A 16,193-nucleotide genomic window follows, 5' to 3' on the forward strand; every position below is an offset into this window, starting at 1 on the left:
AAATGACAGACACGCTTTGATCTCGCCGCCGCGCGGTCACGTTGTTCATGGAACTCTCAATAGTTTCAAACAAATATAGTTTCACTATATTTGTTGTAACTACGCTGACTACGTTTAACAATCGCATTTTATTCTGGGGAGTGATGAGACAGCATTAATATTTTTTTTCTAATAGGCCTATGCTTATTAATTATTTTACAATTAGTGGGTTAAAATAGAGAAAATGTTTTTTAAATTCCAGTGTAAAGAGGCAAATTAGAAGCGTTTGGTGGCCAGAAAAATAATATTCCTATGGTTTAACCAGTATGCCCGTATGGCTGTTTAATAAATATAGCCTACATATACAGGTGCATCTAAAAAAATTAGAATATCGTGAAAAGTTCATTTTTTTATTGTAACATATTTCAAAAAGTTAAACTTTCGTATATTCTAGATTCATTACATGTAAAACATTTCAAAAGTTTTTTTTGTTTTCATTTTGATGATTAGATCTTACAGCTCATGAAAGTCAAAAATCCAGTATCTCAAAATATTACAATATTTACATTTGAGCTTCATTAAATGACCGTCCCTACAGTATAAAATTCTGGGTATCTCTTGTTCTTTGAAGCCACGATAATGGGGAAGACTGCTGACTTGACAACGGTCCAAAAGACAATCATTGACGCCCTCCACAAAGAGGGTAAGTCACAGAGGGTCATTACTGAAAGGTGTGGCTGTTCACAGAGTGCTGTATCAAAGCATATTAAATGCAAAGTTGGCTGCAAGGAAGAATTTGAGTAGGAAAAGGTGCACAAGCAACAGGGATGACCGCAAGCTTGAGAATACTGTCAAGCAAAGCTGATTCAAACACTTGGGAGAGCTTCACAAGGAGTGGACTGAAGCTGGAGTCAGTGCATCAAGAGTCACCACGCTCAGGAAAAGGGCTACCAAGCCACTTCTGAAACAGAAACAACGTCAGAAGCATCTAACCTGGGCTACGGAGAAAAAGAACTGGACTGTTGCTCAGTGGTCCAAAGTCCTCTTTTCAGATAAAAGTACATTTTGCATTTCATTTGGAAATCAAGGTCTGGAGTCCATTATCTGTGCCCTGGGTTTTGTGGAAAATCTGTCCATCCTGGAGGCTGAGGAGAAATTTCTGTGAGGACCTGTCATTTACATAAGGTACTGTAAGGATACTATAAAGGAAAATGTGGTCAAACGTGATATATTCACAAATAACCATTTCTTTCTACAACTATATCCAACTTTAGTGTTTTTACCAGTGAGTGGGAGCATTTTGACAGGAGGACTGAACAACAATTAAAAGAGAGTCATCAACCAGAGTCATCCTAGTTCATGTTTTTAATAAATGTTGTTAATAAATAAGATTGTCGGACACAAAAAAGTTGTCTTTTTCTTCTCAGATGGCTAAATGGCCCTTGGAATTTTAGAAAGGGGTGAATTGTGTTTGTCTTTATAAAATGCTTTGTAGGACACTGTTCTGTAGCTGTATGATAACCATTAGTGAATACTAAAGCATAAATAAATATTAAATATTGAATTGATGGTTCATATGATTACACTGTAAGTCTGATGGGCTGAATATGGTTAATATCTGAATGTAACTTTATATATAAATTCACAACAACATATAGCTTGACATTCCTGCAATCAGAGTCTTATTGAGCAGTTTGAGACAGAGGGGTGTACTAGTTTCTGAACATCTCAGTTGGTTGTTTCCTCCTTGAAGTCTCTTGAAGGAGTGATATATTATATATATCACTCCATCTCCTGTATGAAAACCTGAATATAAAGGCTGAAGTGGATCATGTACCATTACATTGTCCATTTGATCCAAATATGTATATAATTAAGTTTTTAATTCACTAATTAAATGTAAATTATAATTTTTATTTTTTTATTTTTTTCAAAAACACTATTTCATTTGTCTCCTGTAGGCTATGTATGTAGACCAACATTGAATATTTGCAGATATTTTAATCTGTAGTGCAGATCAGATATCTTAATGTAATTTTTATAAATTCACACAAAAACAACAAAACTCTCAATTAGTCAATGTTTATGGACGGGACGGTTATTAGTGAAATGTCGAGCGTCGTGGTTTAATCATTTTGCTGTATGTCCTCCTTCCCCTACTGGACGCATCAGGAACAACAGGGGCGTAAAACTGCCTGTAAATATACAGAAACGTAGTTTCCTAACATCAGCTTGAAATTCCAAATGAACACATGGTAGTCAGCCTAATATTAACCTGCACAGCTTATAAATGATCATGCTTTTTTGTTTCATTATTTTATTTTATTTTATTTTTTAATATGTATGTGTGGATTAAAAATATAATTCCGGTGTTCTGTCGATTTGTGCTACACTGTCAGATTTTCCTACCTCCCATTAAAACGGTAGGTAGTACAGTTCGACAACAAAAAATGCTACCTGATAAATTATGATTTATTCATGTCTACACCTACCACAACCCTAAACCTACCCTTACAGTAATGCAGATGCATTAAATATTGTTGTTCAGCATGAGAAAAAGGATGAAATATTGATGTGTCCATGCGCAGTAAGCCCCGGTAGGAAAATCTGACAGGTAGGATAAAATGTCAGGACACCGGCAATAAGAATGATGCTGAGTCAAATCAAGTCAGAAGAATACAGATTATATTTATTTTGCCTTAGGATGAAGTTACAGTTTCACAATGCATGAATTACACTTACAATAAACAGTAAAAGTCTGCAAATATGTTTTTTCTTACACTTGAAACGTGATTTACACTTTTACAAACTTTGCGAATGAAAAATTTATTTATGCTTGGTATCTTATGTACACTTTCACAAATCACACCCTGCGAATGTGAATCTTTTAGGCATCATTTTATCTCCATAGAATTGGTCGATTAAATTATTATTGCGTAAAGCAGTCACCTGTCGCCTCCTACTGGTGTGACCTGCAGATAGGGTCTCTGATGCACAGACTACTGGCCTGTCTCAACTTCAGAAGTAGCCTAGTAGGTCATCTGGGTACTTTTCACCTATTGTTTTATCAGTGCTGTGAAGACAGATAGGCCTACTAACATATGGTTTTTCACCTAATACAGAAGTTTGTGATTTCGGTTGCACTATAACACCACTATGGAGCAGTAGCCATATGACCCTGTAGCTCAAGACTGGTTGACCACTGAAGCAGGGTTGAGCCTGGTCAGTACCTGGATGGGAGACCTCTTCGGTTGCTGCTGGAAGAGGTGCTATAGTGAGGCTCACCCTGTGGTCTGTGTGGGTCCTAGCGTCCCAGTATAGTGACGGGGACACTATACTGTAAAAAGCACCATCCTTCGAGACATGAAACCGAGATCCTGACTCTCTGTGGTCACTAAAAATCCCATGGCACTGGTCGTAAAGAGTAGGGGTGTATCCCCGGTGTCCTGGTCAAATTCCCTCCACTGGCTCTTGTCAATCACGGTCTCCGAATAATCCCATCCACTGAATTGGCTCTGTCTCTCTCTCCTCTCCACCAATAGCTGGTGTGTGGTGAGCGCACTGGTGCCATTGTACTGTGTAAATAAAGCACTGTGAAAACTTTATTTCACGTGTCCCATCAGATAATGAAAAATTCAAGCCTTGTGGTCTTCAAGCCACTTGAACACTTGTGCCAAATGGAAATCATGGAAGTAGATAAGTCAAGTGGAAAGACTGTAAGTTTGGGACATGCCCTGACGGCAAATGATTACTACAAATACATAACATCATAGGATCATTAGATCATAATAATAGTGTTCATCAGACAACACATTATATTATGCTATAAGGTGGTAGAAGAAAAAACAACAACAAAAAAACAGAATGTTTTATTGATGTAATAATTACACATAATTTATATAATTATTAAGTGGCACACAAGAAACATATTACATAAAATAATTAAAAACACACCCAAACATTTGGTCACAGAAAAAACGAAGCTGTCGTATTTTAATAATAACAAAAATATTCAAATAAGTGACATGGTCTTGGAGATAAAACCCTTATGTTTACAGTGAACAAAAACGACTAGCTGTGGATCTCAGACTGTGAGTGAAAGCACAAACGTCCTGCGTCAAACGGAACGCCTCCTCCTCAGCATCCAACCCCTTCACATTTCCGCGATGTCTGACATCCAGCCCTGCCTCAACATAGGAAGTCAAGCACGCACACCAACATTAACAGACCATTTACAGTTAGGCTAAGAACAGACAATGAGCGAAATAAAACAAACAAAGGTGGCTTCAACTGACAAAAAGGAAGCTACAGCTGAGGAAAAGGACTGGGCAGCTGCTAAAGCGCACTTTGAAAACTTAAAATCAACAAAACCGAGACCCGTAAGTTTTCAGTGAGGCGTTATGCTTATAGGCTTGTATACGATTAGCTGCTGCCAGTTTGACTGTCATTGTTTTTGGACGTGTCTTTTAACAGCCCAAGCCGATATATGCAGTTACTATCGCAGTTTCTTCCCGCACCTTGTTTGATATGGTGGCAGAAAGGAAGATATTTGAGGAAGATGGACTGGAGAAATATGTTCAACATCAGCAAGAGCACGAGAAAGAGCCACTGAAACAAGGACCTGCTTTTCCTTTCGTTAAAGTGAGAATAACATCCACACATTAGAATAATAACATCGTTCACAAATTAATACAGTAGGTCAAGTTGGTGTTATTTATGTATTTATTAATGAATTCATTCATTCATTCAAATACTTACTATTTATTTAAAAAGGGTGCGTTCTTGGCCACGCCCGATATAACGACGCTACAATGTGTCCGATTCGAGAATTGTTTCTTTTGAATCGGATCTTTCAATGATTCGATTGATCCTGTTCTAAAAATCGGTCTGACTCTGATTGATTCCTGATTGACCTAGTCCGAGCAGTCCAACAACTCATTAACTTATTGAATTGAGAAACATGTCCAATTTGTAATGAGCAGAAAAGTTTGAAATGAATGAAGTGGAAATGAAGTTGCTTTAATAGCCAAATAGCAGATATGCTAAGCATAGGGTACAAAAGGGGCTAAATACAAAAATATATACGTTGTATTGAATATTAATGGAGCAACAGATTTTGTGTGAAAATAAATCAAGTCGTTTATTTTGTTTAAAAATCGTATAAATGTATGAGGTGGCAAGGGGGGCCTTTAACCCTACACACAGGGTTAGAATCGTCTAAAAAGATTTGAAACATCTTTGTACACACATATCCGAGTTGTTCTGCGCGTTCTTTCAAAACTTCCCCCTTCAAGCCATCCGGTACTACAAACACACAAGTTATAATGGGAGCATTCTATTTGCAATAGAATTATTCTGCACTACAGGACCACATTTCTATGTCCTGCATGATTAAATAATATTTTTTTATTATCTTTCCACCAAGAGCAGAAATGGTCATGAATGTGCAAGGTTTCTGCTTTCAGTTATTGTAACTCTGCAAATACAGTTCATTATGCTGCTTGATGTTGGTATGAGGCTATTTGCTTGCTTGCTTGCTTATGAAAACAAGAGTTACTTGCTTGTAATATTCACACAGGCACTGATGGCTGTAAATCAACGGCTGAGGAATCTCTATCCAGACAGTGAAGAGCTGTTTGACATTGTTCTCATGACAAATAATCACGCCCAAGTTGGGGTGCGACTCATAAACAGCATAAACCACTATGGTAGGTGTGTCATTTGCACTGTATTCTGGTCTAGATGTTACATCATAAATCTGAGCAACCCCTAAAAATTTACAACTATTTAACATTGCACAATGTACAAGGAAGTTTTACTGCAAGAGACAGTAGTTGAGTGGTAAAATGAAAATTCCTCTTTTACAGATCTGTCGATAGAGCGATTCTGCATGACTGGAGGTCAGAGCCCAATTGGCTACCTCAAGGCCTATATGACTAACCTGTATCTCTCCAAAGACTCCAAGAAAGTCCAGGAGGCCATTGAGGAGGGTAAATTGATGATAAACACACAAATGTACTGCAACAACTACAGCATGCATGCTAAACTGAAGTAAATAACCTTGTAAATTGACAGCATTTTTAGATTGCATAGTTTAAGATTAATCAATGAGTTTCAGTACATTTAGAGTAATGATGTTCCTCATACTTTAGTGTAGTAAGGGGGCAACTGTAATGTTTCATTTACCATGACAGGAATAGCAGCAGCCATCATGTTTAAGTCTGATGTGGACTCTCAGCTGTCTGAGACTCAGCTGCGCGTGGCTTTCGATGGGGATGCTGTGCTCTTCTCTGATGAGTCAGAGATTATTGTGAAACAGCACGGCTTGGACACATTCTTTGAGCATGAAAAACAACATGAGAATAAACCACTCGCACAGGTAAATCAGGTATTTCTATTAGATGTGGATCACGTGACTAGTTTTGCTTCTATACGCAGCAGAAGTTCAAAAACACAATGTTTGTGTAGCTCAGCGGTTCACAATTCCAGTCCTCGCGCCACCCCGCTCTGAATATTCTGCATGTCTCTCTTAGTTAACACACCTGATTCAGATCATCAGCTTGTTAGAAGTGAGCTCCGTGCATGAACTGTGTTCCGATTGACATGCTCCCTACTCCCTGAGCAGGGGAAATCCGTTGAAGTTTACTTCACTTCGGAACATTCATTCATGGATTTGCGCTGCGCAACGTCTTCATACACGGATGAGTGTGACATAATAAACCACTGTAAATAAATACAATTTAAATTCACGTCTCGCACACTTCAATGCACTTTGAATGGAACATATACGTTCGCTTCGAACTGGAATCATGCCGGAATATTCTGTGATGTCTACTTCGCAGGGCACTTACGTTCGAATAGAACAAACGACTGAACTGTGGTCCAGTCCACCTGGGAAGTTCATATTTATGAATATGGAAGTTGTGTGCATTCAAGTCACTGGTTGGAACAAGACACAGATGTTATTTTTCTACAAAAAATTCTGGAAGGTTAAAATGATAAATCAATAACGTGCATCTCTGTGTTATTGCATTTAGGCCTAATTAATTTTTATTACATTTATGGAGGTTCTGTAAATTGAATCTTGATTTTTTATTTTTTTTTTTGGTAAAGAAAAAAATAATGCTAATTTCACTAATTTCAACAAATTTGCCATCAATAAAGAAGATGCATCTTTTGCATCTGCCATATTTTCTCACTGACAGTTTTAACTTGGAATATGTTCAGTTATGTTAGTAATTACGACTTTTTGAAGGCTTTCATGGGTGTTCAGCTTGTAATTACAATCTTTCCAACATGACTTGAATGCACCGATAGCAACCTATAAAGTACAAATATATTTGGAATTATGTAAAAATGAAAATAAAGTGAAACCTGTGTGTTTTGCATTTCCTAAAGACAGTTGATCATTGACGCTTTGACTAGTCAGCAACTTCTAGTCAACTAGTGAAAATGTGCAGTCGTGCAAGCCCTTTATAGAAGAAACTTTACATACCTTACAAGGTTTTTTTTTTTTTTTTTGTCAATGGATTCAGTGAGATGCTATTTATACAACACCACATGGCTCTCCATAGGGTCATTTTTAACATACTTGAGAGTCTAGCTGCGTCGAAAGCTGACTTGCAATGCAATTACATGCAGTGATTTGCAGGCAAAAGCACCTCCTGAAAATAATAGCATAAAGGCCCGTTCACACCAAAAACAATAACTATAGCAATAATGATAGAGATAAGATGTTAAAAACCATTCTAAATTAAAAAAAGAATAGCAGAGTCCATACTACAACTATAACGATAAGAGGAACAATATCATTGTAATAACTTTAAGAACAATTTTTTTCCAGTTGGTATACAATAAAAACATTGACAGCCAATCAGAATCCATCCTGCTTTGAAGAGCTTGAGCATTTAAAGTGGCAGACAACAAAACAAAAGCATATTTGGTAACTAGTTACTTATCGTTCTTTGTGTGAACGGACCTTAACTTTCTTATGATCTAAAACGAAACAGAGTGAGCTTTGGTGACAATTATATATTTAGTACAATATTAATTTCTCACTACAAATTAAATAAAAATGGAAAAAGCTGTTCAAAAACATACATTCACAGTAGGGATGTGCATCTCATGACTGAGGCCGATATGATACGCATATTGATGCATAACCAACTATACGATACATTAAAGGTATATATGAAGCAGCTACCGATGCGATGCAAAATGATTCACCCCTATTACGATGCAGTGCGATCTGATTTCGATTCAACACAATGCGATTCGATGCAATACGATGCAATGGAGGCCTGTTTCATAAAACAAGTTAACCAAATAAGCCAGGCTTATTGCAGTTAGTCTGACTCATTGTCAAATTATTTGGTCCCATAAAGCAAATTTAACATAGGCCTAGATCAAGCTCAGTCACTGTGGCAACTTATGCTGGGAAACTAACGTGGTCTATGGTAACGTGGATTTATGACGGCTGTACCTTTTATAGTTTGCAGAACAGATAGCAGAACAATAGAACATTACAATCTAAAATTGCTCTTTAAAGCATTAAAATAACTAAATTAAAAGTTATAGTCACTGAATTAAAAATGAAAATAAAAAATAAAGAAAATTACTATATTTAAACTGCTATAAGAAACTTAGTAATTAGGACCGTACTAGTTTACATTTGAACATTTTACCCATTACAATAGTCCCTTTACAGTTTCTGCTATCATAAAAATACACTTATATGTAGGTTTAAAATTCCACAAAAGATTTAATGTCCAACAACAAATATTTGAGCAAAATGTATATTTTACTCAGAATGATTGCCCTCCGTCTGTTTAGTGCTCGTTGCTCTCGCGTAAACCTCACCCACTCCTGACAGTAAAATAGATATGTTTGCATGACTTTCTAACATTAACAAATGAAAAATATACCTGTGACATCTCAGTTATGCCCGGAGGAAAACAAAACGTCTCAAATGCATTAAACAGTACAAATATATTCGCTGTTTGCCATGGTGGATCGATCTGATCCATGATCGACATTAAAGGATTAGTTCACTTTTAAAAAAACTTTTGCTGATAATTTACTCACCCCCATATCATCCAAGATGTCCATGTCTTTCTTTCTTCAGTCGAAAAGAAATTAAGGTTTTTGATGAAAACATTTCTCCATATAATGGACTTCATTGGGACCCAAACGGTTCAAGGTCCAAATGACAGTTTCAGTGCAGCTTCAAAGGGCTTTAAACGATACCAGACGATGAATAAGGGTCTTGTCTAGCGAAACGATCGGTCATTTCAAAAATAAATAAAAAAGTTTAAGTTTTATAAGCACAAATGCTCGCCTTGCTCTGTTCTGTGATGCGCGTTCGTGACGTCACGTAATACGCAATGACGTGGAAAAGGTCGCGGTTGAGGTAGGCGGAAGTACCGAGTCAGTAGGCTTTTTAATATTAAAACACCCAGGATACGCACACGAAATGGGCATTTTAAACGATAAACTGACACAAAATATGTGTATATGGTCCTCCTTCCGCACATTTGTAAACACTGACTACCAATACTAGAAATTTTGGTATCTTGGAATGTAAATCAACAATTTTCCTATTCAAAAAATTAAGAAATTCTTCACACTTAGTAGTGGAAGAATCAGGATACCTAGTTTGTACAGGATTTATGACTGAATTAAACATTTTAAATACAATGCTAGGGTTATTTGCATTTTGCGATAACACATCAGAGTAATATTTATTTTTTAGCACATCTAGCAGCCTTCTGAAACGTCAATAAAGATTCTCTAAAAATGTCATAGTAGACCTGCAGTTTGTGTTTTTTCATCTCCTCTCGGTTTGTCAAACCTTTTGTCTAAGTATCCGTATAGAATCATTTACCCATGGCTGATATTTGCCTTTACATGTTTTAACTTTAAGAGGAGCAACACTTTCTAAAATTTCAGCACAAACAACATTAAACTGATTAACCTGTTCATCCACTCTTAAATTCCTCAGAGCCTCTTCAAATAGAGTAGTTAAACAATGATTTCTGTATAATGAGGCAAACTTTCCACTAGTCATTAATTTTTCTAGTTTTTCTGGTACAAGCACTCTCAACTTCTCATTAAAAAACAGACATTAAAAAACACTGGCTTATGGTCAGAAAACACCACCTCATCAATCACAACATTCTGAATGTGCAGGTTAAAAGATAAAATCAAATCTAATGTATGTCCCAAATTATGAGTTGGTCCTTTGACCCATTGTGTCAAATCAGTAGAGTTAATCACATTTAACAGTTCTCTAGACATCTCATCCTGCCCACAGCACACGTGTACATTAAAATCGCCTAGAATTAAAAAACGATCGTATTGTGTAGCCAGTTTACTAATAAAGTCAGCAAATTAGTTTATAAAGTTCTTGTTTGGCTTAGGAGGCTTAGAACACAGGTTTAGTCAGTGTTATATAAAAAGTCATCAGCTGAGTCACGTGACGTGCTCATGGACCTAATCGCACTTGAGTAGAGCTCCGTACGTTTGGCCTCTTTTTGCTGATTTTTTTTCGTATGGTTTTAAGTTTTATTCATTGGTGGTGCTTTACCTGATGGCATGCAGTCGTAAACATCAGGAGTTGTCTCCATCGGCTTCTCCGATTAAGAAGAAATCCAAGCCACCGACCGCGAGCGATATGATGGACAAGATGGCGAACACTGTTACACACTTTGAGGACATTCTAAGAACTGAGTTGACGGCGATGTGGAACGAGTTCGCTTCTCACATGTCAGTTGTTCAGTTGCTATGCTCTAAACTGGATCTTCTTACAGGGGAGATGAGAGAACAAAAGAAAGTCATCGCAGATCACGATAGGCGCACTTGAGCAACAGGTTGTGGACTTACAGGATCGCAATAGGCGCAGCAATCTGCGTCTGGTTGGATTGCCTGAAGGTTCCGAAAAGGATGACCCTATGGGCTTTTTGAAAAGATCGCTACCAAAGTGGAGCAAGCGCATCGTGTGTACACAAGGCTCTCCTCAGATCGTGTTAAACCACGGGTTTTCATCTTTAAACTGCTGTGGTACACGGACAGGGAGCTCATTCTGCGGGCTGCCAGACTTCATGCCTCGGTGAAAACTTCCAATGGAGCAACGCTGTCTTTCTTTCCAGATTTTTCTCCGGTCACCACAAAAAGAAGAAGTGCTATTGCGCCAATTAGGAAGGAGATGAGAGACGCTGGCATCCAGAATTTTCTCCTTTATACTGCAACGCTGAAGGTCATTATCAATCAAGGTGAACCTAAAATGCTATATTCCCCAGAAGAAGCGACAGTTTTTCTCAGATCCCTTTCATCCACCAACTCTTAGTGAACTCCAGCTGGATATTTGCTGTCTAATTGGAGAAGAGATGCTCTAAATGGTTAGGTGAAAGTGTCTTTCACTTTAATGTTCACTTCTTAATTCATAGTTCATTGTGCATACAGTATCGCTTACTGATTATGATATTTTATTTGTTTTAGTTGTATTCTTTATCCTTTTAGAAGAGCGGCACAGGTGCACAGGTATATTCCCCAAAAGGTATGGCAGGAGAGAACCAGATCCTTTAAACTCATTTTTAAAAGCTTCCACTGTCGCTCTAATTGTTAAAAGCTGAGACCGATCGTAGATAAACAATGAAGATACTTGTTGAGTGAGGCAGGAAATCAAAAGGACGAACAAAACAAAGACACACAGCAGGTAGACGGCACGCCATGTATGGGGAATCTTTCCATCACTAATTCACACACAAACTGACCACCAACCGCAACTTTCAGATGACACTTTAATTTTTGACCTCAACTGTCTTTAATCAAATGCACAGGATAGTGGGATATCATAAGAAACGATGCTGCATTCAAAACCGACAGATTAAAGTATTTTAGTAGACAGGATGTGACACAATCACTGGATTTAGACAGGCCTTGTGGGATTCCTAGCTCCATATGCTGTCTGTGGAGGCAGCATTTTTCAGCTTTCGAATGCAGGCTCTGTCTTAAATATGCAGCTGTGGTTTCCAATAATAGATCATAAGTTTCACTCTATTCCCATTGGCTGACATGCTCCTCCCCTCTTATTCATCTTCAGGGTCCTCTTAAGTGCTTTCTGGAGGCTCTAGGGAAGCTCCAGAAGAAATTCTACGCCAAAAACGAGCGACTGAACTGCCCTATACGCACCTTCTTGGTGACGGCCAGAAGCGCGGCCAGCTCTGGGGCCCGTGTGCTTAAGACACTCAGAAGCTGGGGCCTGGAGATCGATGAGGCTTTGTTCCTTGCTGGGGCCCCTAAAGGGCCACTGCTGCAGAAGATTCGGCCACACATATTCTTTGACGACCAGATGTTCCACATTGAGGGGGCCAAGGAGATGGGCACTATTGCTGCTCACGTGCCATATGGGATAGGACAGAAATATAACAAAGGGAAGCTGATTGAACCAGAAAAGCAGCAGAAATAAGAGCTCGTAATGATGTTACAGGTCAGCCACTAAGGGAGTTCATTATATAGCTTATATTGTTTAGATGAAGACATCTTCCCCTTACATTCAATGCTTTACGATGCAAACATGTCATAGGAACTGCTGTGTAGAAGTATGTTTTCTGAACATATTTTTTCCTCGCACAAAAACTTTGCTAATGAGATTGTTTTATTAGCAATGCTGGAAAATTATTTGTAGTTTATTGGACATCTATCTATCTATCTATCTATCTATCTATCTATCTATCTATCTATCTATCTATCTATCTATCTATCTATCTATCTATCTATCTATCTATCTATCTATCCATCTAATTTTTTATAAATCTTTATATAGATATATAGATGCTATATTTATAAGGAATATTTTGAGGAGATTTGTTTTTATGGGGTTCATATAGTAGGATGATTTGCTTTATATATTAATAAAGCTTGAAAAAAAACTAGAAAAACTATTTAAAACTAAAAAAAAAACCACACTTTGAAATGTTTTTGGTCAATAGATTTTCATAACTGATATTATCTGGCTGTTCTAAATGCACTTATTTTTGAGGAGGAAAGTACATCACTTCAGAATTCATTAAAGTGAGGCCTTCATTATCATTATTAGAGTATTCTCTGCAAGTCAGGACTATCATCTGCCCATTATGCTGCTTCGTGGTTGCAAACATTTACTGTGGTGCTATGTTCTCATCTATGTTCTCAAAGGTTAATTTGCTTTCCACACGTTGCTTGTTTTGCAAATGACAGTTACATAATATATCTGCTTGTATTAAAATCATCAGAAACACTATCGATTGCTATTAAGGGTATGTTGCATGTCACTGAATTGCATAATCATTTTGTTGTTACATGATGTTAACATAAGCTCTTAAACTCTGCATGTAAATGATCTGCCATTTGTATGTTTACAAATGTGATCAAGCAGTTTCACTATTCTACATGGGTTTTGTTTTGGTTTTAGGCTGATTTGTTTTGGGTTGAGGTAAAATTGAATTATAATTTGGATAAATAAAGATTTTTAGATGACAAAAAACTTTGTGTGAGTCAAGTTATTTGGAATACAAAAGAAGACATTTAAAAATGTTTCAGCTGCTCTTTTCCATACAATGATGTAAGAGTGCTATATAAACAGGAACTGCTAAAAATGTAAGTCATTATTGGCTGCATACCTTATCCTCCACTGTTCTTAATGGAAAAGAACAATTATAAACAACATAAATACAAACAAGCGCTATACTGTTGCGAACCTGTGAGACATTGCTACAACTCTTCAGTAAGTTAATATTGAGTGATGTACATTACACAAAACATTGGCAATTGTATATGACTTGTAGCCTCACCCTATAACCCAGTGACTTTTCAACCGGTTTGTGAACCCCCTGAAATTGATTTTCAATGTGCTGTGTCCGAAAGCTTATTAGGCAGCTGACTTGTTGCCTTGCTGCCCTATCAGGCAATTATTTGGGACATAATTCTGAGGCAGCATAATAGTTTAATGATCTACAATAAAATAGAGAGTGCTTTTGTGATAACTAAGCAATTTTGAATTACTGCAGTACAAATTTCTCACTAGAAATGAAATTAAAACTGGGGAAAGTTGGTTAAAAAAAAAACATTTACACACAAACTGACCACCAACCACAACTTTCAGACAGTTTAGCTCAACTGAATCGAACACACAACACTAGGCAGCCAAGGATGCTGCTTCCTTCAGAAATCGATCAGATGTATAGCCAACATATAAATTAATATTTTTTTTAATAATTTAGTTTAGTTTAGACTACTTCCATGAAATTGTAGCACTGGCCCCCAAGGCAGAGTTTTGCTCCAACCCTAATCAAACACACCTGAGCAAGCTAATCAAGGCCTTTAGGATTACTAGAAAATGACACGCAGGTAAGGCTATCAAGGTTTGAGCTAATGCTGCCTTCACATGCTATCAGAATCAACATAAAAACTATTTTATTTTCCTAGTTGGAAATTGAACATGAAAGCAACCTGTTAACCGACGCCAGTGCACCGAACGCTCTTTGTTTGCATGTGTCATTGTGTTTTAATAGATTAAATTAAACGGGACAAAGTTAATCTTGACAAACTATATATCATTCTGAAGGTCTAAGCCTCAAGCATCGATGACAGATCGCTGTTTTTCGATGCAAAGCTTATAAGGAATGTATTTGCTACATTTGTGTAAGCAGTACACATAAAAAAAGCAGTACGTGCCATTATCATTGTAATAACGAGTCATATTTTGAACTAGGGAACTCTTTTTGATACCTTAGTTTCCTACTTGGGTGGGCCATAAACTTTAAACTGTATTTTTTATTGTTTTTGTTTGTTTGTTTGTTTAGGCGTTGTTGTTTTTTTTACCACTAAATCAGCATTGTCTTGTCTTGTTGTTAAAGTCTCATATATACTGTAAATAACAATTTGATGCATGTTGTATGTTTTATATGCAGCAAAAATAGCATATATGCTATGTGACTGAAATTTTAGAACTGTCAGCAAGCTGCCTATCTAGATAGTGTAGTGTAATTGAACAAGCAGTCAAGACTGAACCTGACATATATGATTTCCAATTCTTTACTGCAACAAAGCTTGATCAAGACAAACTCAAAACTATGACTTCTGAAGTAGGACATTTCTGATAGCATGTGAAGGAAGCATAAACTCATAAAAGGAAAGTAGACCTCGGGGGCCAGAACTCAGAACTCCTGTAGCCTAATGAACACCTGCCTTGAGGCCACAAGTAGCACTTGAAGGCAGCAAGAGTCACTATAAATATTCACCACACAATTCACACAGACTGACAAAAAAAAAAAAGTTTTTAGGACTACATCAGTACTTTCGGAACACCACTTTGCTTATTGGATTCAGAACTAATATCTATTTTTAGAATGTTCTTGAACTTCCATTTTACAGCAGCTCTGTATTGCATTGCTGTTAAAGAGTGATTAGCTGATGAAGTGGATTGTAGAGTTAACAAAAGTTATCATGAGCACTGTAATGTTTGAAGCGGGTGTCTGTAGACTGGGAAGATTTTGAAATAAGCAGTTAATTCATAAATCCGTAAAATCTGCTGTGGAAATACATAAACTATCTTAAGACAGAAGACAACGAGCACCGTGCTCAAAAGTGTCTTTTTAAATAACTAACCTTTTAAATCAGCATTGCTTCAATAAAAATCCCTGTACTAATCAGAAGATGGCACTATGAGACTAAAGTATGTTTGTGCCATTAATCCAAAAGCCTTGATATCACACTATTTTTCTTCCAAGAGTACATCCCTTCGTATTTAGTGCAACGTTTCATATCACAGTTGAAAGAAAATTCCAAATGGTGAATATAGCCAAAACTGAAGCCCAAGGGGCCAGTGTCCCTTCCCAAAAAAACATTTGTCCGTTCTCTTTCTGTTGGGCAACAGACTGCCTCTCTTTATGAGCTCTGCACGTCCTCCAGTTTCCATGGATACTTCAGCAGTGACTCCAGGAGAAGTGAGTGGGCTCAGTATGTTTGAGACATAATTAATGACAATGGATTACAGTCAGTGAGCGTCCTGAGCTCCCGCAAAAGAAGCTTAACCTCACATACACTATAATTAGTGTTCATGAAAGAGGACTAAACATAAAACATAGACTCACAGTTCTGGCTGAATTGTGCTATGCTTTCAGTATTTCTGCGGCTGAGGTGACGTGTGTATGTGCCAGTTTGCACATTCTGGGTAT

The 16,193-nt window shown here is 37.3% G+C and overlaps 1 protein-coding gene across 1 annotated transcript; it reads left to right on the top strand.

Moving 5' to 3' along the window:
- The first annotated feature begins 4,134 nt into the window (after nt 1–4,134).
- On the top strand, nt 4,135–13,496 carry nt5c1bb (5'-nucleotidase, cytosolic IB b). The gene is made up of 6 exons (XM_079434357.1): nt 4,135–4,358; nt 4,453–4,620; nt 5,558–5,687; nt 5,847–5,969; nt 6,174–6,358; nt 12,080–13,496. Exons 1-6 carry the CDS (start codon nt 4,236–4,238, stop codon nt 12,443–12,445), a joined length of 1,095 nt encoding a protein of 364 aa, XP_079290483.1. The 5' UTR covers nt 4,135–4,235; the 3' UTR covers nt 12,446–13,496.
- Nucleotides 13,497–16,193: the final 2,697 nt, after the last annotated feature.

This window comes from Barbus barbus (assembly GCF_936440315.1).
Source record: "Barbus barbus genome assembly, chromosome: 14".
Classification (NCBI taxonomy): domain Eukaryota; kingdom Metazoa; phylum Chordata; class Actinopteri; order Cypriniformes; family Cyprinidae; genus Barbus; species Barbus barbus.